Below are 24065 nucleotides of genomic sequence, written 5' to 3' on the forward strand. Positions count from 1 at the left end.
ATTGGGCGTGCAAAATTATTCAGCCCCCTTAAGTTAATACTTTGTAGCGCCACCTTTTGCTGCGATTACAGCTGTAAGTCGCTTGGGGTATGTCTCTATCAGTTTTGCACATCGAGAGACTGAATTTTTTTCCCATTCCTCCTTGCAAAACAGCTCGAGCTCAGTGAGGTTGGATGGAGAGGATTTGTGAACAGCAGTTTTCAGTTCTTTCCACAGATTCTCGATTGGATTCAGGTCTGGACTTTGACTTGGCCATTCTAACACCTGGATATGTTTATTTTTGAACCATTCCATTGTAGATTTTGCTTTATGTTTTGGATCATTGTCTTGTTGGAAGACAAATCTCCGTTCCAGTCTCAGGTCTTTTGCAGACTCCATCAGGTTTTCTTCCAGAATGGTCCTGTATTTGGCTCCATCCATCTTCCCATCAATTTTAACCATCTTCCCTGTCCCTGCTGAAGAAAAGCAGGCCCAAACCATGATGCTGCCACCACCATGTTTGACAGTGGGGATGGTGTGTTCAGCTGTGTTGATTTTACGCCAAACATAACGTTTTGCATTGTTGCCAAAAAGTTCAATTTTGGTTTCATCTGACCAGAGCACCTTCTTCCACATGTTTGGTGTTTGGTCTCCCAGGTGGCTTGTGGCAAACTTTAAACAACACTTTTTATGGATATCTTTAAGAAATGGCTTTCTTCTTGCCACTCTTCCATAAAGGCCAGATTTGTGCAACATACGACCTGCCTGGTGTGTTCCTTGTTCTTCATGATGCTCTCTGCGCTTTTAACGGACCTCTGAGACTATCACAGTGCAGGTGCATTTATACAGAGACTTGATTACACACAGGTGGATTGTATGTATCATCATTAGTCATTTAGGTCAACATTGGATCATTCAGAGATCCTCACTGAACTTCTGGAGAGAGTTTGCTGCACTGAAAGTAAAGGGGCTGAATAATTTTGCACGCCCAATTTTTCAGTTTTTTATTTGTTAAAAAAGTTTGAAATATCCAATAAATGTCGTTCCACTTCATGATTGTGTCCCACTTGTTGTTGATTCTTCACAAAAAAATACAGTTTTATATCTTTATGTTTGAAGCCTGAAATGTGGCAAAAGGTCGCAAAGTTCAAGGGGGCCGAATACTTTTGCAAGGCACTGTAAATATGTAATTTTACTATCACAAGTGTTACCAGCCAAGCACACCAACACCATCACAGCTCCTCCTCCATGATTCATGGTGGGAACCACACATGCAGAGATCAGCCGTTCACCTTCTGCGTCACACAAAGACACGTCGCGGTTGGAACCAAAAATCTCAAATTTGGACCAAAGGACACATTTCCACCGGTCTAATGTCCATTGCTCATGTTTCTTTGCTCACACAAGTCTCTTCTTCTTATTTGTGTCCTTTAGTAGTGGTTTCTTTGCAGCAATTCGACCATGAATGCCTGATTCACGCAGTCTCCTATGAACAGTTGATGTTGAGATGTGTCTGTTACTTGACCTCTGTGAAGCATTTATTTATGCTGCAATTTCTGAGTATGGTAAATCTAATGAACTTATCCACTGCAGCAGAGGTATCTCTGGGTGTTCCTTTCCTGTGGTGGCCCTCGTGAGAGCCATTTTCATCGTGGCACTTGATGGTTTTTGCGACTGCAATTTAAGTGTTCTGACCTTCATTTCTTAAAATAATGATGGACTGTCGTTTCTCTTTGTTTATTTGAGCTGTTCTTGACGTAATATCTACTTGGTAATTTACCAAATAGGGCTATCTTCTGTATACTACCCCTACCTTGTCACAACACAATTGATTGGCTCAAACACATTAAGAAGGAAAGAAATTCCACAAATTAACTTTTAGCAAGGGACACCTGTTGATTACATTCCAGAAATACATTCCAGGTGGCTACTTTGAAGAATCAAAGGTTGGCTGCTTTGAAGAATCTCAAATATATTTTGATTTGTTTAATACTTTTTTGGTTACTACATTATTCCATATGTGTTATTTCATATTTTTGATTTATTCACTTATTTCTACAATGTAGAAAATAATAAAATAAAGAAAAACCCTGGAATGAGTAGGTGTGTCCAAACGTTTGACTGCAACTCATTATACAGTATGTTTCTTGTTGTGGAACACTGTATAGCCTATAGCTCAAAAACACTGTTAATGAAAAGGTTGCTTGTGAAGTCGAACAAGGGGATCGGAGGGATACAGGCCTATCAGGGTACAATGAGACATGCAGAGAGAGATGGGGTGATTTTAAACCTCAGCTTTAACCGTAACGTTAACCACACTTCCAACCTTATCCTAACCCTAACCTTAAATTAAGATCAAAAAGCAAATTAATTTTTACGATATAGTTTTTGGGGCTGTGGTAACCATTGGTGGTAACTAGTGACAACCGTTATGGGCAGAGGCTCTGTTTCCGGGCGTGATTACGTCACTCAACCACCGTGAAGATTCTAGTTAGTTTAGCCAACTCAACACTTACCACCCGGCGACTCCCGGACCCAAACCCGGATAAGAAGTGGGCCAACAATTCACTCGGTCAAGGTAACGTTAATTTGCAAGATTTCAGGATATGTGCATTTCATAGATAATGCGTAGAGAAAATATCTGATCTCAATGATGAGGTAGGTAGCTGCAATAACATTAACTTAGCTAGCTAATGTTACTTGTTAGGCAGCTAGTGTGGGCTCTACCGATAGAGCTAGCTAGCTTTACAGAACCGCTTTTAAATAAGTAATTTATTTTATGATTATGATCTGGCGTTTCTGCGAAGAAACAAGAATCTGATTTTAAATAAGTGTTACATCTGTGTTCGTAGCTAGTTGGCTAGCTTCATTTGTTTTAGCTTGCTAACTTGGCACATTTTGTCACCATGCAATCATGTCTCTAGTTGAGAACACTTTCTGAAAAATCACTTTGGAATTATTGTGATCTTATCCTACCTAGCGTGAGGTGTGTGTGTGACACTAACAACTTCAGAGATTCAGCACTGAAACACTGTGTTAACTGAGACCTGTGGCAATGGAATCTCTACCGCCAGGAAAATCACGACAAGCTTGTCAAGTTCAGAATCAGCAGATGCCTTGGAGCAGGATGTTGCTGGGATCACTGATTGTCTTCAGTTGTCTGGTAGCTTCTGTGTCCTCTGATGAGGATTACTATAAGTTATTGAAGGTGTCCAGAGAAGCCACAACCAGAGAGATACGACAAGCCTTCAAAAAGCTAGCTCTGATCATGCACCCGGATAAAAACCCAGTGAGTAGCCTGCCCTATAGATAGATATACACTACCTGTCAAAAGTTTTAGAACACCTACTCATTCAAGTGTTTTCCTTTATTTTTACTATTTTCTATGTTGTATTGTTGGAAGACATCAAAACTAAGAAATAACAGAAATGGAATCATGTAGTAACAAAAAGTTAAATTAAACAAATCAATTTGCCTTGATGACAGCTTTGCACACTCTTGGCATTCTCTCAGCCAGCTTCATCTGGAATGCTTTTCCAACAGTCTTGAAGGAGTTCCCACATATGCTGAGCACTTGTTGGCTGCTTTTCCTTCACTCTGCGGTCTGATTCATCCCAAATTATCTCAATTTGGTTGAGGTCGGGTGATTGTGGTGGCAATGTCGTCTGATACAGCACTCCATCACTCTCCTTCTTGATCAAATATCCCTTACACAGCATGGAGGTGTGTTGGGTCATTGTCCTGTTGAAAAACAAGTGGTAGTCCCACTAAGCCCAAACCAAATGGGATGGCTTATCGCTGCAGAATGTTGTGGTAGCCCTGCTGGTTAAGTGTGCCTTGAATTCTAAGTAAATCACTGACAGTGGCACCAGCAAAGCACCCCACACGATCACACCTCTTCCTCCATGGTTTACGGTGGGAAATGCACATGCGGAGATTAGAGGTCGACCGATTATGATTTTTCACCCGATACCGATTATTGGAGGACTTAAAAAGCCGATACTGATTAATCGGCCGATTTAAAATAAAAAAAATGTTTTTATTTATTTGTAATAATGACATTTACAACAATACTGAATGAACACTTATTTTAACTTAATATAATACATCAAGTTCAATTTAGCCTCAAATAAATAATGAAACATGTTCAATTTGGTTTAAATAATGCAAAAACAAAGTGTTGGAGAAGAAAGTAAAAGTGCAATATGTGCCATGTAAGAAAGCTAACGTTTAAGTTCCTTGCTCAGAACATGAGAACATATGAAAGCTGGTGGTTCCTTTTAACATGAGTCTTCAATATTCCCAGGTAAGAAGTTTTAGGTTGTAGTTATTATTGGAATTATAGGACTATTTCCCTCTATACCATTTGTATTTCATTAACCTTTGACTATTGGATGTTCTTGTAGGCACTTTAGTATTGCCAGTGTAACAGTATAGCTTCCGTCCCGCTCCTCCCAGGGCTCGAACCAGGAACACAACGACAACACCACCATGCAGAGCAAGGGAAACAACCACAGGCTCAGAGCGGGTGACGTTTGAAACGCGCACAAACTAGCCAGCCATTTCACTTCGGTTACACCAGCCTCATCTCGGGAGTTGATAGGCTTGAAGTCATAAACAGCGCAATGCTTGACGCACAACGAAGAGCTGCTGGCAAAACGCACGAAAGTGCTGTTTGAATGAATGTTTACGCGCCTGCTTCTGCCTACCACCACTCAGTCAGATACTTAGATACTTGTATGCTTGTATGCTCAGTCAGATTATATGCAACGCAGGACACGCTAGATAATATCTAGTAATATCATCAACCATGTGTAGTTAACTAGTGATTATGATTGATTGATTGTTTTTTTAAAGATAAGTTTAATGCTAGCCAGCAACTTACCTTGGCTTACTGCATTCGCGTAACAGTCAGTCTCCTTGTGGAGTGCAACGAGAGAGAGGCAGGTCGTTATTGCGTTGGACTATAACTGTAAGATTGGATCCCCCGAGCTGACAAGGTGAAAATCTGTCGTTCTGCCCCTGAACGAGGCAATTAACCCACCGTTCCTAGGCCGTCATTGAAAATAAGAAGGTGTTCTTAACTGACTTGCCTAGTTAAATAAAGGTGTAAAAAATATAAAAATGTCCAAAAATACAGATTTCCGATTGTTATGAACTTGAAATCGGACCTAAGTAATCGGCCATTCCGATTAATCGGTCGACCTCTAGCGGAGATCATCCATTCACCCACACCGCATCTCACAAAGACACGGCGTGGTTGGAACCAAAAATCTCCAATTTGGATTCCAGACCAAAGGACACATTTCCTCCGGTGTAATGTCCATTGTTCGTGTTTCTTGGCCCAAGCAAGTCTCTTCTTCATATTGGTGTCATTTTTAATAGTGGTTTCTTTGCAGCAATTTGACCATGAAGGCCTGATTCACGCAGTCTCCTCTGAACAGTCAATGTTGAAATTAGAGGTTTACCGATTAATCGGCATGGCCGATTTAATTGGGGCCGATTTCAAGTTTTCATAACAAATCGGCAATCAGACTTTTTGGGCGCCAATTACATTGCAATCCACGAGGAAACTGCATCGCAGGCTGACCACCTGTTACGTGAGTGCTGCGTCCAAAGGACCTTGTGGCTACAAGGAGCCAAGGTAAGTTGCTAGCTAGCATTTAACTTAACTTATAAAAAACAATCAGTCTTCACATAATCACTAGTTAACTACACATGGTTGATTATATTACTAGGTTGACTAGCTTGTCCTGCGTTGCATATAATCAATGCCGTGCCTGTTAATTTATTATTGAATCACAGCCTACTTCAACTTCGCCAAACGAGTAAAGTTTTAACAAAATTGCACAATTGTTGCACAAATGTACCTAACCGTAAACATCAATGCCTTTCTTAAAATCAATACATAGAAGTATATATTTTTTAAACTTGCATATTTAGTTAAAAGAAATTCATGTTAGCAGGCAATGTTAATGAGGCAAATTGTTTCACTTCTCTTGCGTTCAGTGCAAGCAGAGTCAGGGTATATGCAACCGTTTGGGCTGCCTGGCTCTTTACAAACTGTGTGAAGACCATTTCTTCCTAACAAAGACCAGAATTAATTTGCCAGAATTGTATGTATTTATGACAAACATTGAAGGTTGTGCAATGTAACAGCAATATTTAGACTTGGGGATAAACGTTTTGTTTTCTAAATGAAAGTTTCCGGATTTTACCATATTAATGACCAAAGGCTCTTATTTCTGTGTTTATTATATTATAATGAAGTCTATTATTTCATAGAGCAGTCTGACTGAGCGGTGGTAGGCAGCAACAGGCTCGTTCATTCAAACAGCACTACTGCATTTGCCAGCAGCTCTTAGCAATGCTTGACATACAGCGCTGTTTATGACTTCAAGCCTATCAACTACCGAGATTAGGCTGGCAATACTAAAGTACTAGAGAGAAATACTAAGGTATAGAGAGAAATAGTCAATGTGTCATAATTCCTATAATGACTACAACCTAAAACTTCTTAACTGGAAATATTGAAGAACTGGAAATATTGAACTACCAGCTTTCATATGTTCTGAGCAAGGAACTTAAACGTTAACTTTTTTACATGGCACATATTGCACTTTTACTTTCTTCAACACTGTGTTTGCATTATTTAAACCAAATTGAACAAGTTTCATTATTTATTTAAGACTAAATAGATTTTAGTTCAAATGTGTTCATTGTTCATTCAGTATTGTAATAATGACAATTACAACAAATATATATATTGTGGCAAATCTCTTCAAGATTAGGAGCGTTTGTCACAAATTAAGTGGGAAACTGTCAGCAAAATCACAGAGTTATTTCGAACAGGAAATAACCTGTGTGCTTGTATCTCCGTTCTGGTCCACCCAGGCCGCAGGCAAGGTCAAGGATAGCAGGGTTCGGTACACGAATCAGGTTTTCGGTAGGTCGAGGTCCAAACGCCAACAGGTAAGTCCAAACAGTCAGCTCATACATGGTAAATCCAGCCTATATATATATATATATATATATATATATATATCTTTATCTATGGTTCACAGATCCTTCCAGCCCTTTCTCTCTCTCTTCCTGGTTTGTCTTGACCCCTTATCTGTGGATCGGCCCCACCTTCTGAGGGTTCCCCTTGCTTCTGAGAATTGTAGTTTTGGCAGTCGGACATTTTGTGATCTGTAGTTCTGATCGGGGTGGCCATTTTAGTGATAGGGCAGAGCCCCTTTATTAGTTCACATATCTGACATTTACCACTCGACCCCCTTCTTTGCCACAAAATATATATATAGGCCGATTTAATCGGTATCTGCTTTTTTTGGTCCTCCAATAATATGTATCAGCATTGAAAAATCATAATCGGTCGACCTCTAGTAGAGATGTATCTGTTACTTGAACTCTGAAGCATTTATTTGGGCTGCAATCTTGGGTGCAGTTAATTGCAGATTCCTGAGGCTTGTAAACTCTAATGAATGCATCCTCTGCAGAAGAGGTAACTCTGGGTCTTCTTTTCCTGTGGCGATCCTCATGAGAGCCAGTTTCCTCCTAGCGCTTAATGGTTTTTGCGGCCGCAGAAACTTAACGTTTTTAAAGTCTTAAAGTAAAGATTGACTGTCGTTTCTCTTTACTTATTTGAGCTGTTCTTGCCATAATATGACCGCCAGGTGCACGCTGTTTCCTCCGACACATTGGTGTGCGTCCCCCCATGAACCTTGCGGTCGCGGCCGGCTGCGACAGAGCCTGGGCTCGAACCCAGAGTCTCTGGTGCCCTAGACCACTGCGCCACCCGGGAGGCCACAAATTAACTTTTTTAACAAGGCACACCTGTTAATTGAAATGCATCCCAGGTGACTACCTCATGAAGCTGGTTGAGAGAATGCCAAGAGTGTGCAAAGCTGTCATCAAGGCAAAGGGTGGCTACTTTGAAGAATTGTTTAACACTTTTTGGGGTTGTTTCATAGTTTTGATGTCTTCACTATAATTCTACAATGTAGAAAATAGTAAAAATAAAGAAAAACCCTTGAATGAGTAGGTGTGTCCAAACTTTTGACTGTGTGTGTTATAACATGTTAAAATGTAACTTATCATTGGCTTTAACATATCACAACATACTGGTGATTTCCTAGACTGGTCCCAGATCTGTTTTTGCTATTTTTCTTAATTCTATGGTCATTGTCACAACAAAACAGCACAACCACGTCTGGTAGCAGGCTAGATATTTTCTACAAAGTCCTTTACTTAATTTGTTGCTCTCATTGTCCAGCATGATGAAACTGCCCATGACAAGTTCCTGAAGGTAACCCGAGCCTATGAAGTTCTGAAGGATGACGATCTGAGGAAGAAGTATGACAAGTATGGAGAGAAGGGTCTACAGGATGAGCAGCAGGGAGGAGGACGATATGAGAGCTGGAACTACTATAGAAATGAATTTGGTAAATCATTTTTATTTTGGAGTAGTCTAAGAATGTGAAATATAAACATTGCCAAGAAATATGAAGAAAGGGGATTGATGGGCCACTGCTAACATGCAACATTTTCAGTCATTTCCTCAGGATGTTGGTGTGACTTGTCATCTTACTCTTTCTGCAGGTATCTACGATGATGACCTAGAGATTGTCACTTTAGATAGGGGAGACTTCGGTAAGTGATGTCACACTATTCCGAACCTTCAGAGCCATCCTTTCTTGTTGTTTGTTGTTATGATACTGACTCTACTACTATAGATGCAGCAGTGAACTCCGGGGAACTCTGGTTTGTCAACTTCTACTTCCCTCGTTGCCATCATTGTCACGAGCTGGCTCCCACGGTAATACTTTCCTCACTCACTGTAAAAGTGCATTCTGCAATATTTTATGCTATTCATTGGTTGTTTCATATACTTAATTAAAATGTCCATCGAACAGTGGTAGATATTGCAGATGGTACCTTTGTTTAAGTCGTCTTCATTTATCTTTTGATAATTGTCATCTATGTTTAATATTTCAACATATTATGTTACTTTGTGTGTGTGTCCGCAGTGGAGGGAGTTTGCTAAGGAGATGGATGGAGTGATCAGGATAGGAGCAGTGAACTGTGGAGACAACAACAGACTGTGTCGCAGCAAAGGCATCAACAGCTACCCCAGCCTCTACATTTACAAAGCTGGAATGGTAGGAGAAACCTCACAGCTGTCTTTTAGGATAGCTCTGTCATGCATCACGTAGCCTGGTTAAACCAGACTGAATACTACGCTCACCATGGTTTTAGCACATCGTTCAATCTGTTTTAAACAGGCTACGTATCGCTCATGGTGTTAGGAACAACCCTCTAAAACGCATCCCTTTCTGTCGTCCCAATAGAATCCAGAGAAATACTTTGGAGATAGGGCCAAGGAGAGTTTGACTAAGTTTGGCATGCAATTTGTGAAGAGCAGAGTTACAGAGCTGTGGCAAGGCAATGTCTTCACTGAGATTGAGGCAGCATTTTCATCTGGAGTTGGATGGCTGATCACCTTCTGTGCTGACTCTGGAGGTAAGACGAGCTGTTAAGGGTTACGTTGAGATGCTTTGTCATGTTTACAAATAGAGACTTTTAGTCAGAAGTAGTGAAACCAATATGGTAGGAATTGTATTTTCTATACAGTTAAAATATGATCTGTGTTTGATCTCTTCATAGACTGTCTAGAGTCACAGACGAGGCAAAAATTAGCAGGAATGTTGGTAAGTCCTCATTGAACCCATGCTGTATGTTTACCTTCCCATGAGCATACATTGTTATTGTGACTGAAATATGTCTCTTCTCTTGTGTTCTCTTCAGGAAGGTCTAGTGAACGTGGGCTGGATGGACTGCTCAACACAGGCTGAGTTGTGTGACAGCTTTGAGGTGACCACCAGCACCACAGCCTTCTTCCCCCCCGGCAGTTCACTGAAGAACAAGGGCAGCGTGCTGGTAAGAGAGGCTCATGTTTTAGTTTTGTTTGCGTACACTAAAAACAAAGCATAACATGAAATGTATTTGTAAGTGAGAATGAGAAACCCAGGATGGGTTTATCAAGAAGCCTCACCATACATGGCTTAGAGAACACTTTTTATTTTATTGACATGAGATGATAGAATCATGACTTTTCTGAAAGCCCAGATTTACAACAAACATTGGTTTCATCACAACAACAGTTCCTGCAGAGTTTGGATACCAGAGAGATCTATGGAGAGGTGATGCAGCATCTGCCTGACCTGGAGGCTCTTACTAAGGAAACCTTCCAGGTACAGTAATAATAACCCAATAATCAAATCTAAGGTACAGTAAAAATCATCTGTATTGCCATCTTGTACCACCATATATTTATTGTGCCTGGGGGGGTTATGTCTTAGTGCAGAGTCCTCTGTGCTGTCCAATCTGTGAGAGGCAGACTCGGTTGTTGGAGGCAGACTCGAATGTTGTGGATGTTTGAGTGGTGTCCTGATGTTCTTTCCTCTTCCTAGTAATAATATATATATAATAATAACCTACTAAAAATAACCACATATATTTGACATGAAATAATCTGTTGTCTGACATGATTTCAGTTGAGGAAAACACCTGTAGTGGTGATGCTGAAATATTTAGGAAAAATACAGTTATTCTGTTCTATTCTATTCTCCATCGGTCTCTGTAGAGTAAACTGGCCCATCATCGGTGGCTGGTCAGTTTTTCTTTCGGACAGAAGACCATGGCATCTCATGAGTATAAGAAGCTCAAGGCTCTTCTAAAGGCAGCCCACATGCAGGTAAGGTCTGAAATCCACAATGAATATCGCTCTGATTCACTGTTCATTCACGTCACTGATTCAGTATGGATGTTTAATACTGCCAGTACTCTGTGCTTTTTCTCAGGTGGGAAAGGTGGACTGCCTTACTGACTCAGAACTATGTGTCTCCTTCTACATTCAAAAGCCCTGTATCGCTGTCTTCAAAGGCCTTGGGATTCATGACTTTGAGATCCACCATGGTAAGTCAGCGTCTTATTCAAACTCAATCGATTTGGGTATTTCACTTGGCATTCCTTTTCACTGGTTGTTCTATACATATGCACATTTGTATATCTACTCGGGGGGGCTCCCGAGTGGTGCAGTGGTCTAAGACACTGCATCTCAATGGTACCTGGTTTGAATCCAGGCTGCATCACATCCGGCCGTGATTGGGAGTCCCATAGGGCGGCGCACAATTGGCCCAGCGTCGTCCGGGTTTGGCCGGGGTAGGCTGTCATTATAAATTAGAATTTGTTCGTAACTGACTTTCCTAGTTTAACAAAAATTATTTTTTAATTTGTTTTGTGTTTCATGAGAGCTTGAGTGAGTAAGATTTGCAATCTATTTCTTATAAATGGCAAATAAACTGTTTCTGTTCTCCCAGGGAAGGATGTGCTGTATAACATCATAGCATTTGCTAAGGAGAGTGTCAGCGCCCATGTCACCACTCTGAGACCAGAGAACTTCCCCAGTGATGGAAAGGAGCCCTGGCTAGTTGACTTCTTTGCTCCTGTAAGTATCAGCCTAATGTTAGTGACTAATACTCTACTTGCTTATCGATCTTTGAAAGATCAAATCACATTGTATTTGTCACATGCGCCGAATACAACCGGTGTAGACCTTACAGTGAAATGCTTACTTACAAACCCTTAACCAACAATGAAAAAATAAGTATTAAGTCAAAAATATAAAATAAAAGTTGAAAATAATTAAACAGCAACAGTAAAATAACAATAGCGAGGCTATATACAGGGGGTACCCTTACAGAGTCAATGTGCGGGGGCACCGGTTAGTCTAGGTGATTGAGGTAATATGTACATGTAGGTAGAGTTAAAGTGACTTTGCATAGATAATAAACAGAGTAGCAGCAGCATAAAAGAGGGGTCTGGGTGGCCCTTTGATTAGCTACTCAGGAGTTATGGCTTGGGGGTAGAAGCTGTTAAGAATCCCTTTTGACCTAGACTTGGCGCTACGGTACCGCTTGCCGTGCGGTAGCAGAGAGAACAGTCTGACTAAGGTGGCTGGAGTCTTTCACAATTTTTTGGCCCTTTCTCTGATACCACCTGGTATAGAGGTCCTGGATGGCAGGAAGCTTGGCCCCAGTGATGTACTGGGCCGTACGCACTACCCTCTGTAGTGCATTGCGGTGGGAGGCCAAGCAGTTGACATACCAGGCAGTGATGCAACCATGCTCTCGATGGTGCAGCTGTAGAACCTTTTGAGGATCTGAGGACCCATGCCAAATCTTTTCAGTCTCATGATGGGAATAGATTTCGTCGTGCCCTCTTCACGACTGTCTTAGTGTGTTTAGACCATTTTAGCTTGTTGGTGATGTGGACACCAAGGAACTTGAAGCTCTCAACCTGCTCCACTACAGCCCTGTCGATGAGAATTGGGGCGTGCTCGGTCCTCCTTTTCATGTAGTTCACAATCGTCTCCTTTGTCTTGATCACGTTCAGGGAGAGGTTGTTGTCCTGGCACCACACGACCAGGTCTCTGACCTCCCTATAGGCTGTCTCGTTGTTGTCGGTGATCAGGCCACTGTTGTGTCATCGGCAAACGTGATGATAGTGTTGGAGTCGTGCCTGGCCATGCAGTCATGAATGAACGGGGAGTACAGGAGGGGACTACAGGAGCACGCACCCCTGAGTGGCCCCCGTGTTGAGGATCAGCATGACGGATGTATTGTTCCTCACCACCTGGGGGCAGCCCGTCAGGAAGTCCAGGATCCAGTTGCAGAGGGAGGTGTTTAGTCCCAGGGTCCTTAGCTTAGTGATTAGCTTTGAGGGCACTATGGTGTTGAACGCTGGGCTGTCGTCAATGAATAGCGTTCTCACATAGGTGTTCCTTTTGTCCTGGTGGGAAAGGGCAGTGTGGAGTGCAATAAAGATTGCATCTGTGGATCTGTTGGGGCGATATGCAAATTGGAGTGGGTCTAGTGTGTTTGGGATAGTGTGTTTGTTGATGTGAGCCATGACCAGCCTTTCAAAGCACTTCATGGCTACAGATGTGAGTGCTACGGGTTGGTAGTCATAAACTAGGTGTGGCTATTAAAATAATAATCTGTTGGTGACTAACATTAATCCCTGAAAGTAAACAGACTTTAGTTGTGTAAAGTGGACTAGATCCTGTTGAGTTGGCTGAGACATTGGGTGAGGTCCATGAACAAATACTAATATACGGTTACCTTGTAGTGGTGTCCTCCCTGTCGTGCTCTCCTCCCTGAGCTGAGGAAAGCCTCGATCCAGCTGTTTGGTCAGATGAAGTTTGGAACGCTGGACTGCACCGTGCACGAGAGACTCTGCAGCATGGTGAGTGTCGGAGAACATACCAAACTCAAACCCCCTAGATGTGCTATTCTTCTATGTATTCCACAATATCTGCTTAGATGTATTGAGAGAGCCTGGTTGCCAGTCTGTTTAGCTAGCATTCTACTTCTTGTACTCCATGTCGTGTGCATATGATGCGGTGTAAAATTAGTGGAATGTTAGCTAAGAAGACTGCCAACTAGGCTAGAATTGCAGAGCCAGCCATGCTCTGTTGCTCCCAGAGTTGTCCCCAAATCATGGCCCTACTGTATGACATAATTTCTCACTATAATGAAGGTATTCATGATTGAAGTAAATAATAAGCGTTTCATTCAATAGACTTAGTATGACTAGTATCAACAAAGCCGTTTTTATTTATTCCGGTAGCATTTTTACTGTTTCCTCTGGGCTGTATGGCATATAGGCATAGTAGAGCTATCATTCCTCTGGCTGTGTTGTAGCAAGGCTAGCCGTAGGGCTATCATTCCTCTGGCTGTGTTGTAGCAAGGCTAGCCGTAGGGCTATCATTCCTCTGGCTGTGTTGTAGCAAGGCTAGCCGTAGGGCTATCATTCCTCTGGCTGTGTTGTAGCAAGGCTAGCCGTAGGGCTATCATTCCTCTGGCTGTGTTGTAGCAAGGCTAGCCGTAGGGCTATCATTCCTCTGGCTGTGTTGTAGCACGGCTAGCCGTAGGGCTATCATTCCTCTGGCTGTGTTGTAGCACGGCTAGCCGTAGGGCTATCATTCCTCTGGCTGTGTTGTAGCACGGCTAGCCGTAGGGCTATCATTCCTCTGGCTGTGTTGTAGCAAGGCTAGCCGTAGGGCTATCATTCCTCTGGCTGTGTTGTAGCAAGGCTAGCCGTAGGGCTATCATTCCTCTGGCTGTGTTGTAGCAAGGCTAGCCGTAGGGCTATCATTCCTCTGGCTGTGTTGTAGCAAGGCTAGCCGTAGGGCTATCATTCCTCTGGCTGTGTTGTAGCAAGGCTAGCCGTAGGGCTATCATTCCTCTGGCTGTGTTGTAGCAAGGCTAGCCGTAGGGCTATCATTCCTCTGGCTGTGTTGTAGCAAGGCTAGCCGTAGGGCTATCATTCCTCTGGCTGTGTTGTAGCAAGGCTAGCCGTAGGGCTATCATTCCTCTGGCTGTGTTGTAGCAAGGCTAGCCGTAGGGCTATCATTCCTCTGGCTGTGTTGTAGCAAGGCTAGCCGTTGTATCATTCCTCTGGCTGTGTTGTAGCAAGGCTAGCCGTAGGGCTATCATTCCTCTGGCTGTGTTGTAGCAAGGCTAGCCGTAGGGCTATCATTCCTCTGGCTGTGTTGTAGCAAGGCTAGCCGTAGGGCTATCATTCCTCTGGCTGTGTTGTAGCAAGGCTAGCCGTAGGGCTATCATTCCTCTGGCTGTGTTGTAGCAAGGCTAGCCGTAGGGCTATCATTCCTCTGGCTGTGTTGTAGCAAGGCTAGCCGTAGGGCCATCATTCCAGCCCTGTCACCTGTGATTGTGTGGTGAACTCAGTATCCACTTTTCCTGGCCAAAATAAAGATGTTCTATTTTATATCCTGATCACATCCCTGAGTATGAACCAAATTAAATGTGTTTGTGGTTTTGATGGATAACTTAAAGTGGCAGTGGCTACCACAGTTATTTAACGTACTGTATGTCCTATGTGCCTGTTTTAGGTCCACGCCTACGCAACCACCTTGATATTTAATCGAAAGTACTACTAGCTACCAGTGATGTTGTGTTTGTGTTTTCAGTATAATATCCATGCCTACCCGACCACGGTAATCTTTAACAAGTCCTCCATCCATGAGTACGAGGGACATCACTCTGCTGACGGAATCCTGGAGTTCATACAGGTGAGAAGCTTACCATTAGCCTAGTTCACAGTATCGGTCCATCTCCTTTCTAGCCAGTGCTTATAGTGCCACAGAAGTTTAAAACTAAGAGACTCATAGTTACTTCATGTACCTTGTGAAGGAAACGTAGCACTCTCCAATAGCCTTAATTGTCTGTTACTGTTATACAGTACATCCCTACTGTAGTGACTCCTCTTTCTTCCCACTCTTCCAGGACTTGGTCGACCCCACTGTGGTGACCATGGACCCAGACAGCTTTGCAGAGCTGGTGAAGAGGAGAAAACACAGCGAGACCTGGATGGTGGACTTCTATGCACCGTGGTGTGGGCCCTGTCAGGCCCTGCTGCCCGAGTGGAGGAGGATGGCACGGGTAGGTAGTGGATTGTAGGGTGGTAGGCTATAGGCTGTATAGAATACCTACTAGGTAATAGGCAGTAGGATGGTAGACTTCTTTGCCCCCTGGTGTGGGCCCTGCTGCCGGAGTGGAGGAGAATGGCACAGGTAAGTTCAGTAGGGTAGTTGAGGGATATTGAGGGCTTGAATCTAGCATAGATGGAGAGATACATGATATCTATCAAGATAAAATATTAGCATTATCTCATTTAATTCTAGGGTGGGTGGGTGTAATCAACAAATCCAACTTAATGCATTTGTCAAGATTTTTTAAATGTTAATTCACTCTAGCGAATCATTTGTTTTCTCCCTGGTTTTCTGTCTGTTGATGTCTCTTCTCAGGCGGTGAATGGTATGATAAAGGTGGGGACGGTAGACTGTCAGAAACACCACTCCTTCTGCCAAGGAGAGAGTGTCAGAGCCTACCCTGAGATACGCCTCTACCCTCAGAACGCCAACCGACGAGACATATACCAGTATGTACCTTACTGTTCTTTCAGTCAAATCAAATCAAATCAAATTTTATTTGTCACATACACATGGTTAGCAGATGTTAATGCGAGTGTAGCGAAATGCTTGTGCTTCTAGTTCCGACAATGCAGTAATAACCAACAAGTAATCTAACTAACAATTCCAAAACTACTGTCTTGTACACAGTGTGAGGGGATAAAGAATATGTACATAAGGATATATGAATGAGTGATGGTACAGAGCAGCATAGGCAGATACAGTAGATTGTATCGAGTACAGTATATACATATGAGATGAGTATGTAAACAAAGTGGCATAGTTAAAGTGGCTAGTGATACATGTATTACATAAGGATACAGTCGATGATATAGAGTACAGTATATACGTATGCCTATGAGATGAATAATGTAGGGTAAGTAACATTATATAAGGTAGCATTGTTTAAAGTGGCTAGTGATATATTTACATCATTTCCCATCAATCCCATTATTAAAGTGGCTGGAGTTGAGTCAGTGTCAGTGTGTTGGCAGCAGCCACTCAATGTTAGTGGTGGCTGTTTAACAGTCTGATAGCCTTGAGATAGAAGCTGTTTTTCAGTCTCTCGGTCCCAGCTTTGATGCACCTGTACTGACCTCGCCTTCTGGATGATAGCGGGGTGAACAGGCAGTGGCTCGGGTGGTTGATGTCCTTGATGATCTTTATGGCCTTCCTGTGACATCGGGTGGTGTAGGTGTCCTGGAGGGCAGGTAGTTTGCCCCCGGTGATGCGTTGTGCAGACCTCACTACCCTCTGGAGAGCCTTACGGTTGAGGGCGGAGCAGTTGCCGTACCAGGCGGTGATACAGCCCGCCAGGATGCTCTCGATTGTGCATCTGTAGAAGTTTGTGAGTGCTTTTGGTGACAAGCCGAATTTCTTCAGCCTCCTGAGGTTGAAGAGGCGCTGCTGCGCCTTCTTCACAATGCTGTCTGTGTGAGTGGACCAATTCAGTTTGTCTGTGATGTGTATGCCGAGGAACTTAAAACTTGCTACCCTCTCCACTACTGTTCCATCAATGTGGATAGGGGGGTGTTCCCTCTGCTGTTTCCTGAAGTCCACAATCATCTCCTTAGTTTTGTTGACGTTGAGTGTGAGGTTATTTTCCTGACACCACACTCCGAGGGCCCTCACCTCCTCCCTGTAGGCCGTCTCGTCGTTGTTGGTAATCAAGCCTACCACTGTTGTGTCGTCCGCAAACTTGATGATTGAGTTGGAGGCGTGCGTGGCCACGCAGTCGTGGGTGAACAGGGAGTACAGGAGAGGGCTCAGAACGCACCCTTGTGGGGCCCCAGTGTTGAGGATCAGCGGGGAGGAGATGTTGTTGCCTACCCTCACCACCTGGGGGCGGCCCGTCAGGAAGACCAGTACCCAGTTGCACAGGGCGGGGTCGAGACCCAGGGTCTCGAGCTTGATGACGAGCTTGGAGGGTACTATGGTGTTGAATGCCGAGCTGTAGTCAATGAACAGCATTCTCACATAGGTATTCCTCTTGTCCAGATGGGTTAGGGCAGTGTGCAGTGTGGTTGAGATTGCATCGTCTGTGGACCTATTTGGGCGGTAAGCAAATTGGAGTGGGTCTAGGGTGTCAGGTAGGGTGGAGGTGATATGGTCCTTGACTAGTCTCTCAAAGCACTTCATGATGACGGAAGTGAGTGCTACGGGGCGGTAGTCGTTTAGCTCAGTTACCTTAGCTTTCTTGGGAACAGGAACAATGGTGGCCCTCTTGAAGCATGTGGGAACAGCAGACTGGTATAGGGATTGATTGAATATGTCCGTAAACACACCGGCCAGCTGGTCTGCGCATGCTCTGAGGGCGCGGCTGGGGATGCCGTCTGGGCCTGCAGCCTTGCGAGGGTTAACACGTTTAAATGTCTTACTCACCTCGGCTGCAGTGAAGGAGAGACCGCAAGTTTTCGTTGCAGGCCGTGTCAGTGGCACTGTATTGTCCTCAAAGCGGGCAAAAAAGTTATTTAGTCTGCCTGGGAGCAGGACATCCTGGTCCGTGACTGGGCTGGATTTCTTCCTGTAGTCCGTGATTGACTGTAGACCCTGCCACATGCCTCTTGTGTCTGAGCCGTTGAATTGAGATTCTACTTTGTCTCTGTACTGACGCTTAGCTTGTTTGATAGCCTTGCGGAGGGAATAGCTGCACTGTTTGTATTCGGTCATGTTACCAGACACCTTGCCCTGATTAAAAGCAGTGGTTCGCGCTTTCAGTTTCACACGAATGCTGCCATCAATCCATGGTTTCTGGTTAGGGAATGTTTTAATCGTTGCTATGGGAACGACATCTTCAACGCACGTTCTAATGAACTCGCACACCGAATCAGTGTATTCGTCAATGTTGTTGTCTGACGCAATACGAAACATGTCCCAGTCCACGTGATGGAAGCAGTCTTGGAGTGTGGAGTCAGCTTGGTCGGACCAGCGTTGGACAGACCTCAGCGTGGGAGCCTCTTGTTTTAGTTTCTGTCTGTAGGCAGGGATCAACAAAATGGAGTCGTGGTCAGCTTTTCCGAAAGGGGGGCGGGGCAGGGCCTTATATGCGTCGCGGAAGTTAGAGTAACAATGATCCAAGGTCTTTCCACCCCTGGTTGCGCAATCGATATGCTGATAAAATTTGGGGAGTCTTGTTTTCAGATTAGCCTTGTTAAAATCCCCAGCTACAATGAATGCAGCCTCCGGATAAATGGTTTCCAGTTTGCAAAGAGTCAAATAAAGTTCATTCAGAGCCAACGATGTGTCTGCTTGGGGGGGGATATATACGGCTGTGATTATAATCGAAGAGAATTCTCTTGGTAGATAATGCGGTCTACATTTGATTGTGAGGAATTCTAAATCAGGTGAACAGAAGGATTTGAGTTCCTGTATGTTTCTTTCATCACACCATGTCACGTTAGTCATAAGGCATACGCCCCCGCCCCTCTTTTTACCAGAAAGATGTTTTTTCCTGTCTGCGCGATGCGTGGAGAAACCTGTTGGCTGCACCGCTTCGGATAGCGTCTCTCCAGTAAGCCACGTTTCCGTGAAGCAAAGAACGTTACAGTCTCTGATGTCCCTCTGGAATGCTACCCTTGCTCGGATTTCATCAACCTTGTTGTCAAGAGACTGGACATTGGCAAGAAGAATGCTAGGGAATGGTGCACGATGTGCCCGTCTCCGGAGTCTGACCAGAAGACCGCCTCGTTTCCCTCTTTTTCGGAGTCGTTTTTTTGGGTCGCTGCATAGGATCCACTCCGTTGTCCTGTTTGTAAGGCAGAGCACAGGATCCGCGTCGCGAAAAGCGTATTCTTGGTCGTACTGATGGTGAGTTGACGCTGATCTTATATTCAGTAGTTCTTCTCGACTGTATGTGATGAAACCTAAGATGACCTGGGGTACTAATGTAAGAAATAACACGTAAAAAAACAAAAAACTGCATAGTTTCCTAGGAACGCGAAGCGAGGCGGCCATCTCTGTCGGCGCCGGAAGTAAAGCAGTCTTACTATAGTTACTGTTTACGTGTTCTACAGGTTACACTAAGTTTACATGTTTTAAAGTATACTACATGTTGTAAAGTTTACAGTAAGTTATGTTGTAAAGTCTGTAAATAAGAGTGCTGTTTTTATTTCCCTCACCAGGAGTTACAACGGCTGGCACAGAGATGCTCACTCTCTCAAAGTCTGGGCTGTGGGGTAAGTTCTCTCCTCCTGTGTTTCTGTCCTAGCCTTTTAACAGTCACCACTATTGGAACCTTTGTATCTGATTTGTAGTCAACAGAAAGGAATTCATACAGTGTCCGTCTGTGTCTTAGTACTCTCCCAAGAGCATCAGTGGATCTGACTCCAGATGACTTCAGGAACAAGGTAATAGGAGGGAAGGATCACTGGGTGGTGGACTTCTATGCTCCGTGGTGTGGACCATGTCAGCACTTTGCCCCAGAGTTCGAGGTCCTCGCTCGGGTAAGATATTTTCTCCACTCCTCCATCTCTCAAACGCATGTTTCTTGGCCCGTTTTCATAAAGCATCAGAGTAGGAGCGCTGATCTAGGATCAGGCACCCCCTGTCCATGTAGGCTGATCTTATTTATTATGATATAAATGGCTCAACTGATCTACTCTGAGACACTTCATGAATATGGCCCCTATTCATGCTTATAATATGAATACATTGTTATGTTCATGCTAGAGCGAAGTTATTGTACTTTATACAACGGGTGGGTCTAATCCTGAATGCTGATTGGTTAAAACCGCATTCTAGCCTCTGTCTATTCCACAAGTTACCACTGGCTGAATCTATGAAGTTAAAATGCCTATTTACCCTGTTCCATCTGACTGCGCAATCCACTGTCTCGTCAACCCAGCCAGTCAATGTATAAACTTGATCTCCACTATAAAAACATCTAGACATTCTTACATTTCTTTTAGACTAACATCTCATTTTCAACAGCGGAGATTTGTATAAACCTTGCTGTCTGTCTCTCGGACATTTGCAACATTGTTTCAATATTCAAATTGGATCTCCAGCTGTCCCATAGTAATGAACGTGTCGGAGTCGGGACGAGAGATGCAAACAGGCAGCGTTTCTCCGCCAGTCGAAATCATGAATCAGCTGGCATAATTTTTATGGATATATACAAATAAATGTCAATTGAAAACAGGTAAAACCATATGAAGCGCAGCTAGTTTACAGTCTTTCCAGCTTCAGTTTGAAGTGATTGTGTTAGCTGTGTTGGCTAGCTCCTCTGAACAACAGTGTCCTGATGGGAGCATATTTTCTATGCCAGGCAAAACCTTGCCTCATCAACTCATTGTTATGGATGTCAAAACAAATGCAAATGCTGCTACTGTTGTTATTCGGGCTGCACTGTTTGAAGTGACTAAGTTAACCGTTGTTGGCTAAGAACAGCCCTTAGTTGTGTGCTATTCAGTAGTGCATTACTTTTGACCAGAGCCCTATGGATAATGTAGTGGTTCTAATGTGTTGATTCACTGGGCGGCCATGTCTTTGGTTGCTTCATAAATGGCACCCTATTCACTATGTAGTGCACTGCTTTTGACCAGAGTGTTATGGGTCTCCCTATGGGCCCTGGTCAAAAGTAGTGGGAAAATAGGGAAAATTGTGCTTTTTCCGATGTAATCTTTCTTTGTCTAGATGGTGAAAGGGAGTGTGAGGGCAGGGAAAGTAGACTGTCAGGCCCACTACCAGACCTGTCAGTCAGCTGGCATCACAGCCTATCCCAGCGTCCGATTCTACCCACACCTGGGCACCAAGAAGGTAAGAGACTCCTGATTGGTAACTTTTTTTAATGGGTTAGCTATTTATCCAGGTAAGTTATTTAAAAGACTTCATATTAACGACCTGACAAAGAGGCGGCAATGATAGTTTTTCATTATAGCAGCTTATCTTATCTTACTTATTCCTGTCCTTGTTAGAGGACAAGCTGCAAGTTGTAAGTTAAATACATTTGATTACTATGTATCAGAAGTTCCAGTAGTTAGATATTCTTATTGAAACTTGTTTAACTGTATATTTGATGTAGTATTTTTCCTTTGAGGACCTCTTGCCTAATAATACCATTTATATTATTAGAGAGGCGGAGTCAGTCCCCCAGATCACTGTGCCCTAACTAGCCCCTCCATCCATCCTTCCACCCCTTCCTCCTTTCATCCCTCTGTCCCCAGCGCGACCAGGGAGGGGAGCACGTCAACAGCCGGGATGCTAACAACATCGCAGACGTCCTCCACCAGAGGCTCCAGCAGTTATCTCCATGGTTACAGGGCAAGGCGGACAACTTCAAGGTAAGCTTCTTACGCAATTCAGCAACTCTGCAATCACCATTTTGCTTTTTAATCTTAGTAGCTATCTCTTACCTTTTGCAGTCAAGTGGAAATATATTATTCTCTGGCACAGACTTTTAGGTGAGAGTTTTGGTTTTGGGATTTGGCTTAGCTAATTCAGGCAAGATGACTGCTAACACTTTATTTCATTATATTATCATTATTATATATATTTATTTTTTTAGGCCCATCCATCACCTCCACACCCCTCTTCGGAGGACAAAAATAAACGTTTTTACTTATTTTCATTTTGTTACGTATTCAGAGCTCTTGACTTTTTCCACATTTTGTTATGTTACGGCCTGATTGTAAAATTGATTAAATTGTTTTTTTCCCCTCGTCAAATTACACACACTACCCCATAATGACAAAGCTAAAACAGGTTTTTACCAAAATAAAAAAAAATATTGAAACATCAGATTTAAATAACTATTCAGACCCTTTACCCACTATTGCTCAGCTTGGCTGAGCACCAGCTCTAGGAAGAGTCTTGGTGGTTCCAAACTTCTTCCATTTAAGAATCATGGAGACCACTGTTCTTGGGGACCTTCGATGCTGCAAAACATTTTTGGTACCCTTCCCTAGATCTGTTTCTTGACACAGACTTGTTTCGGAGCTCTTGCTCTGACATGCACTGTCAACTGTGGGACCATATATAGACAGGTGTGTGCCTTTCCAAATCTGGTCCAATCAATTGAATTTACCACAGGTGGACTCCAATCAAGTTGTAGAAACATCTCAAGGATGCACCTGAGCTCAATTTCGAGTCTCATAGCAAAGGGTCTGAATACTTATGTAAATAAGGTATTTCTAAAAAAAAACTGTTTTCCATTTGTCATTATGGGGCATTGTGTGTAGATTGATGAGGCAAAAATAATATTTAATTAATTTTAGAAAAAGGCTGTAACATAACAACATTTGGAAAAAGTGAAGGGGTCTACATTTTACATATGTGGCTTTTATTTATTTTCTACAGTAGTTACATAGCAAGAATAAAGTATTTTGATATACGTTACATCTAGATGGATATTACTTGTACATCATGTTTTCACTCACAACTATTATAGAACATTAACTTTTAAACCCACCCCTCAGCTACTCTGTCCATCCCACCTGTCTCCGTAAACAGCTCTCTTATGATTTCCATGTGCCATATTTTTCAACTGCTAATAGTTAGTTGAAGTGACTTTGGATTGAGTTTGCTCAGTGTATCAGACCGCAATCACATTATCTCTCTCTCTCTTTTTGTTTTTCTCTCTCTTTCTGCAGGATGAATTGTGAGTTCAAGGGGGTCGATTCCACTGAGATGGTTTTCCTTATGGAAACATAAAGGATGGACACACACACACACACACACACACACACACACACACACACTTAACAAACAAAAAGACTCTGAGAAGAGATATGTTTCTGCAAGGAGGATTACTGCCAAGGAAAGAAGACGTTATTGAAAGGTTACCTCAGTATTGTCGTACTGTCAAAACAAACCTGTTTCTCAACTGATTCAACGATAAGGAAAGACTGACTCGCTGTCTTAGGTTTTACTAGTTCTATAGGTGAAGTGTGTCCATATGGTAGGTGTCGACCTGCCTGATATCTGAATGTACTGTCTGATGTAGGTTGGGGACAATATATTTTATGCCTATATTTATGATACAAAATGGCAGTTTATCAGTTTATAATGCGCCTGCCAATGTCAATGCTTCTTGTTGATTCAACTTGAACCATTTGAGTGTAGTGAACAGTGTTTTATTCATTCTGTGAAGTGACCACACTGTACTGGCTGTGTTGGTTGTATTATTATTATGATGATACCAATCTATTTGTTTGTCTGCTGATAGTAGGGTTCAGTATGCAACCTCTGTATACAGTAAAACACACAAACACAGTTTAGAAAATACATCCTGTACACTGAAAACAATTAACAGAACATATGTTACCAATTCACTCCACATCATTCATTAATATGTTACTGTTTGCCATCACTGAAATGTGAATGGAAATGGTTTGATTAGTTGTGGGATGATGCAGTCTTGCAAAAGTTTTCTGTCATACCAGAAATGTGGGAAATCTAGCACGGTTTTATATAATGTCTTTGTAATCTGGTATTTTCAACTCAAAATACAATACTATCTTTGGATGATGTTTGATAGTAACTTATGTGGGAACTTGTAGTCTTGAAAATAAAACTACAATGCTGAATAGTG

The 24065-nt window shown here is 42.9% G+C and overlaps 1 protein-coding gene and 1 pseudogene across 3 annotated transcripts; both read left to right on the forward strand.

Moving 5' to 3' along the window:
* Positions 1 to 2843, forward strand: part of LOC139380119 (interleukin-1 receptor type 2-like) — a 22386-nt pseudogene extending 19543 nt beyond the window's left edge.
* Positions 2442 to 24065, forward strand: LOC139380784 (DnaJ (Hsp40) homolog, subfamily C, member 10). Of its 3 annotated transcripts, none has more exons than XM_071123800.1 (22): positions 2442 to 2557; positions 2960 to 3268; positions 8255 to 8423; positions 8581 to 8631; positions 8715 to 8797; positions 9009 to 9140; positions 9330 to 9501; positions 9646 to 9689; positions 9787 to 9918; positions 10143 to 10232; positions 10625 to 10735; positions 10842 to 10956; positions 11361 to 11488; positions 13171 to 13287; positions 15035 to 15136; positions 15351 to 15506; positions 15872 to 16005; positions 19657 to 19710; positions 19830 to 19977; positions 21170 to 21292; positions 21700 to 21816; positions 23125 to 24065. In XM_071123800.1, exons 2-22 carry the CDS (start codon positions 3035 to 3037, stop codon positions 23134 to 23136), a joined length of 2424 nt encoding a protein of 807 aa, XP_070979901.1. In that variant the 5' UTR covers positions 2442 to 2557; positions 2960 to 3034; the 3' UTR covers positions 23137 to 24065. The 3 variants fall into 3 exon arrangements, with proteins under 3 accessions (XP_070979901.1, XP_070979900.1, XP_070979899.1); XM_071123799.1 differs by having other exon boundaries at positions 2453 to 2557; positions 3054 to 3268; XM_071123798.1 differs by lacking the exon at positions 2442 to 2557 and adding an exon at positions 2619 to 2637.

Source organism: Oncorhynchus clarkii, chromosome 22 (genome assembly GCF_045791955.1).
Source record: "Oncorhynchus clarkii lewisi isolate Uvic-CL-2024 chromosome 22, UVic_Ocla_1.0, whole genome shotgun sequence".
Classification (NCBI taxonomy): domain Eukaryota; kingdom Metazoa; phylum Chordata; class Actinopteri; order Salmoniformes; family Salmonidae; genus Oncorhynchus; species Oncorhynchus clarkii.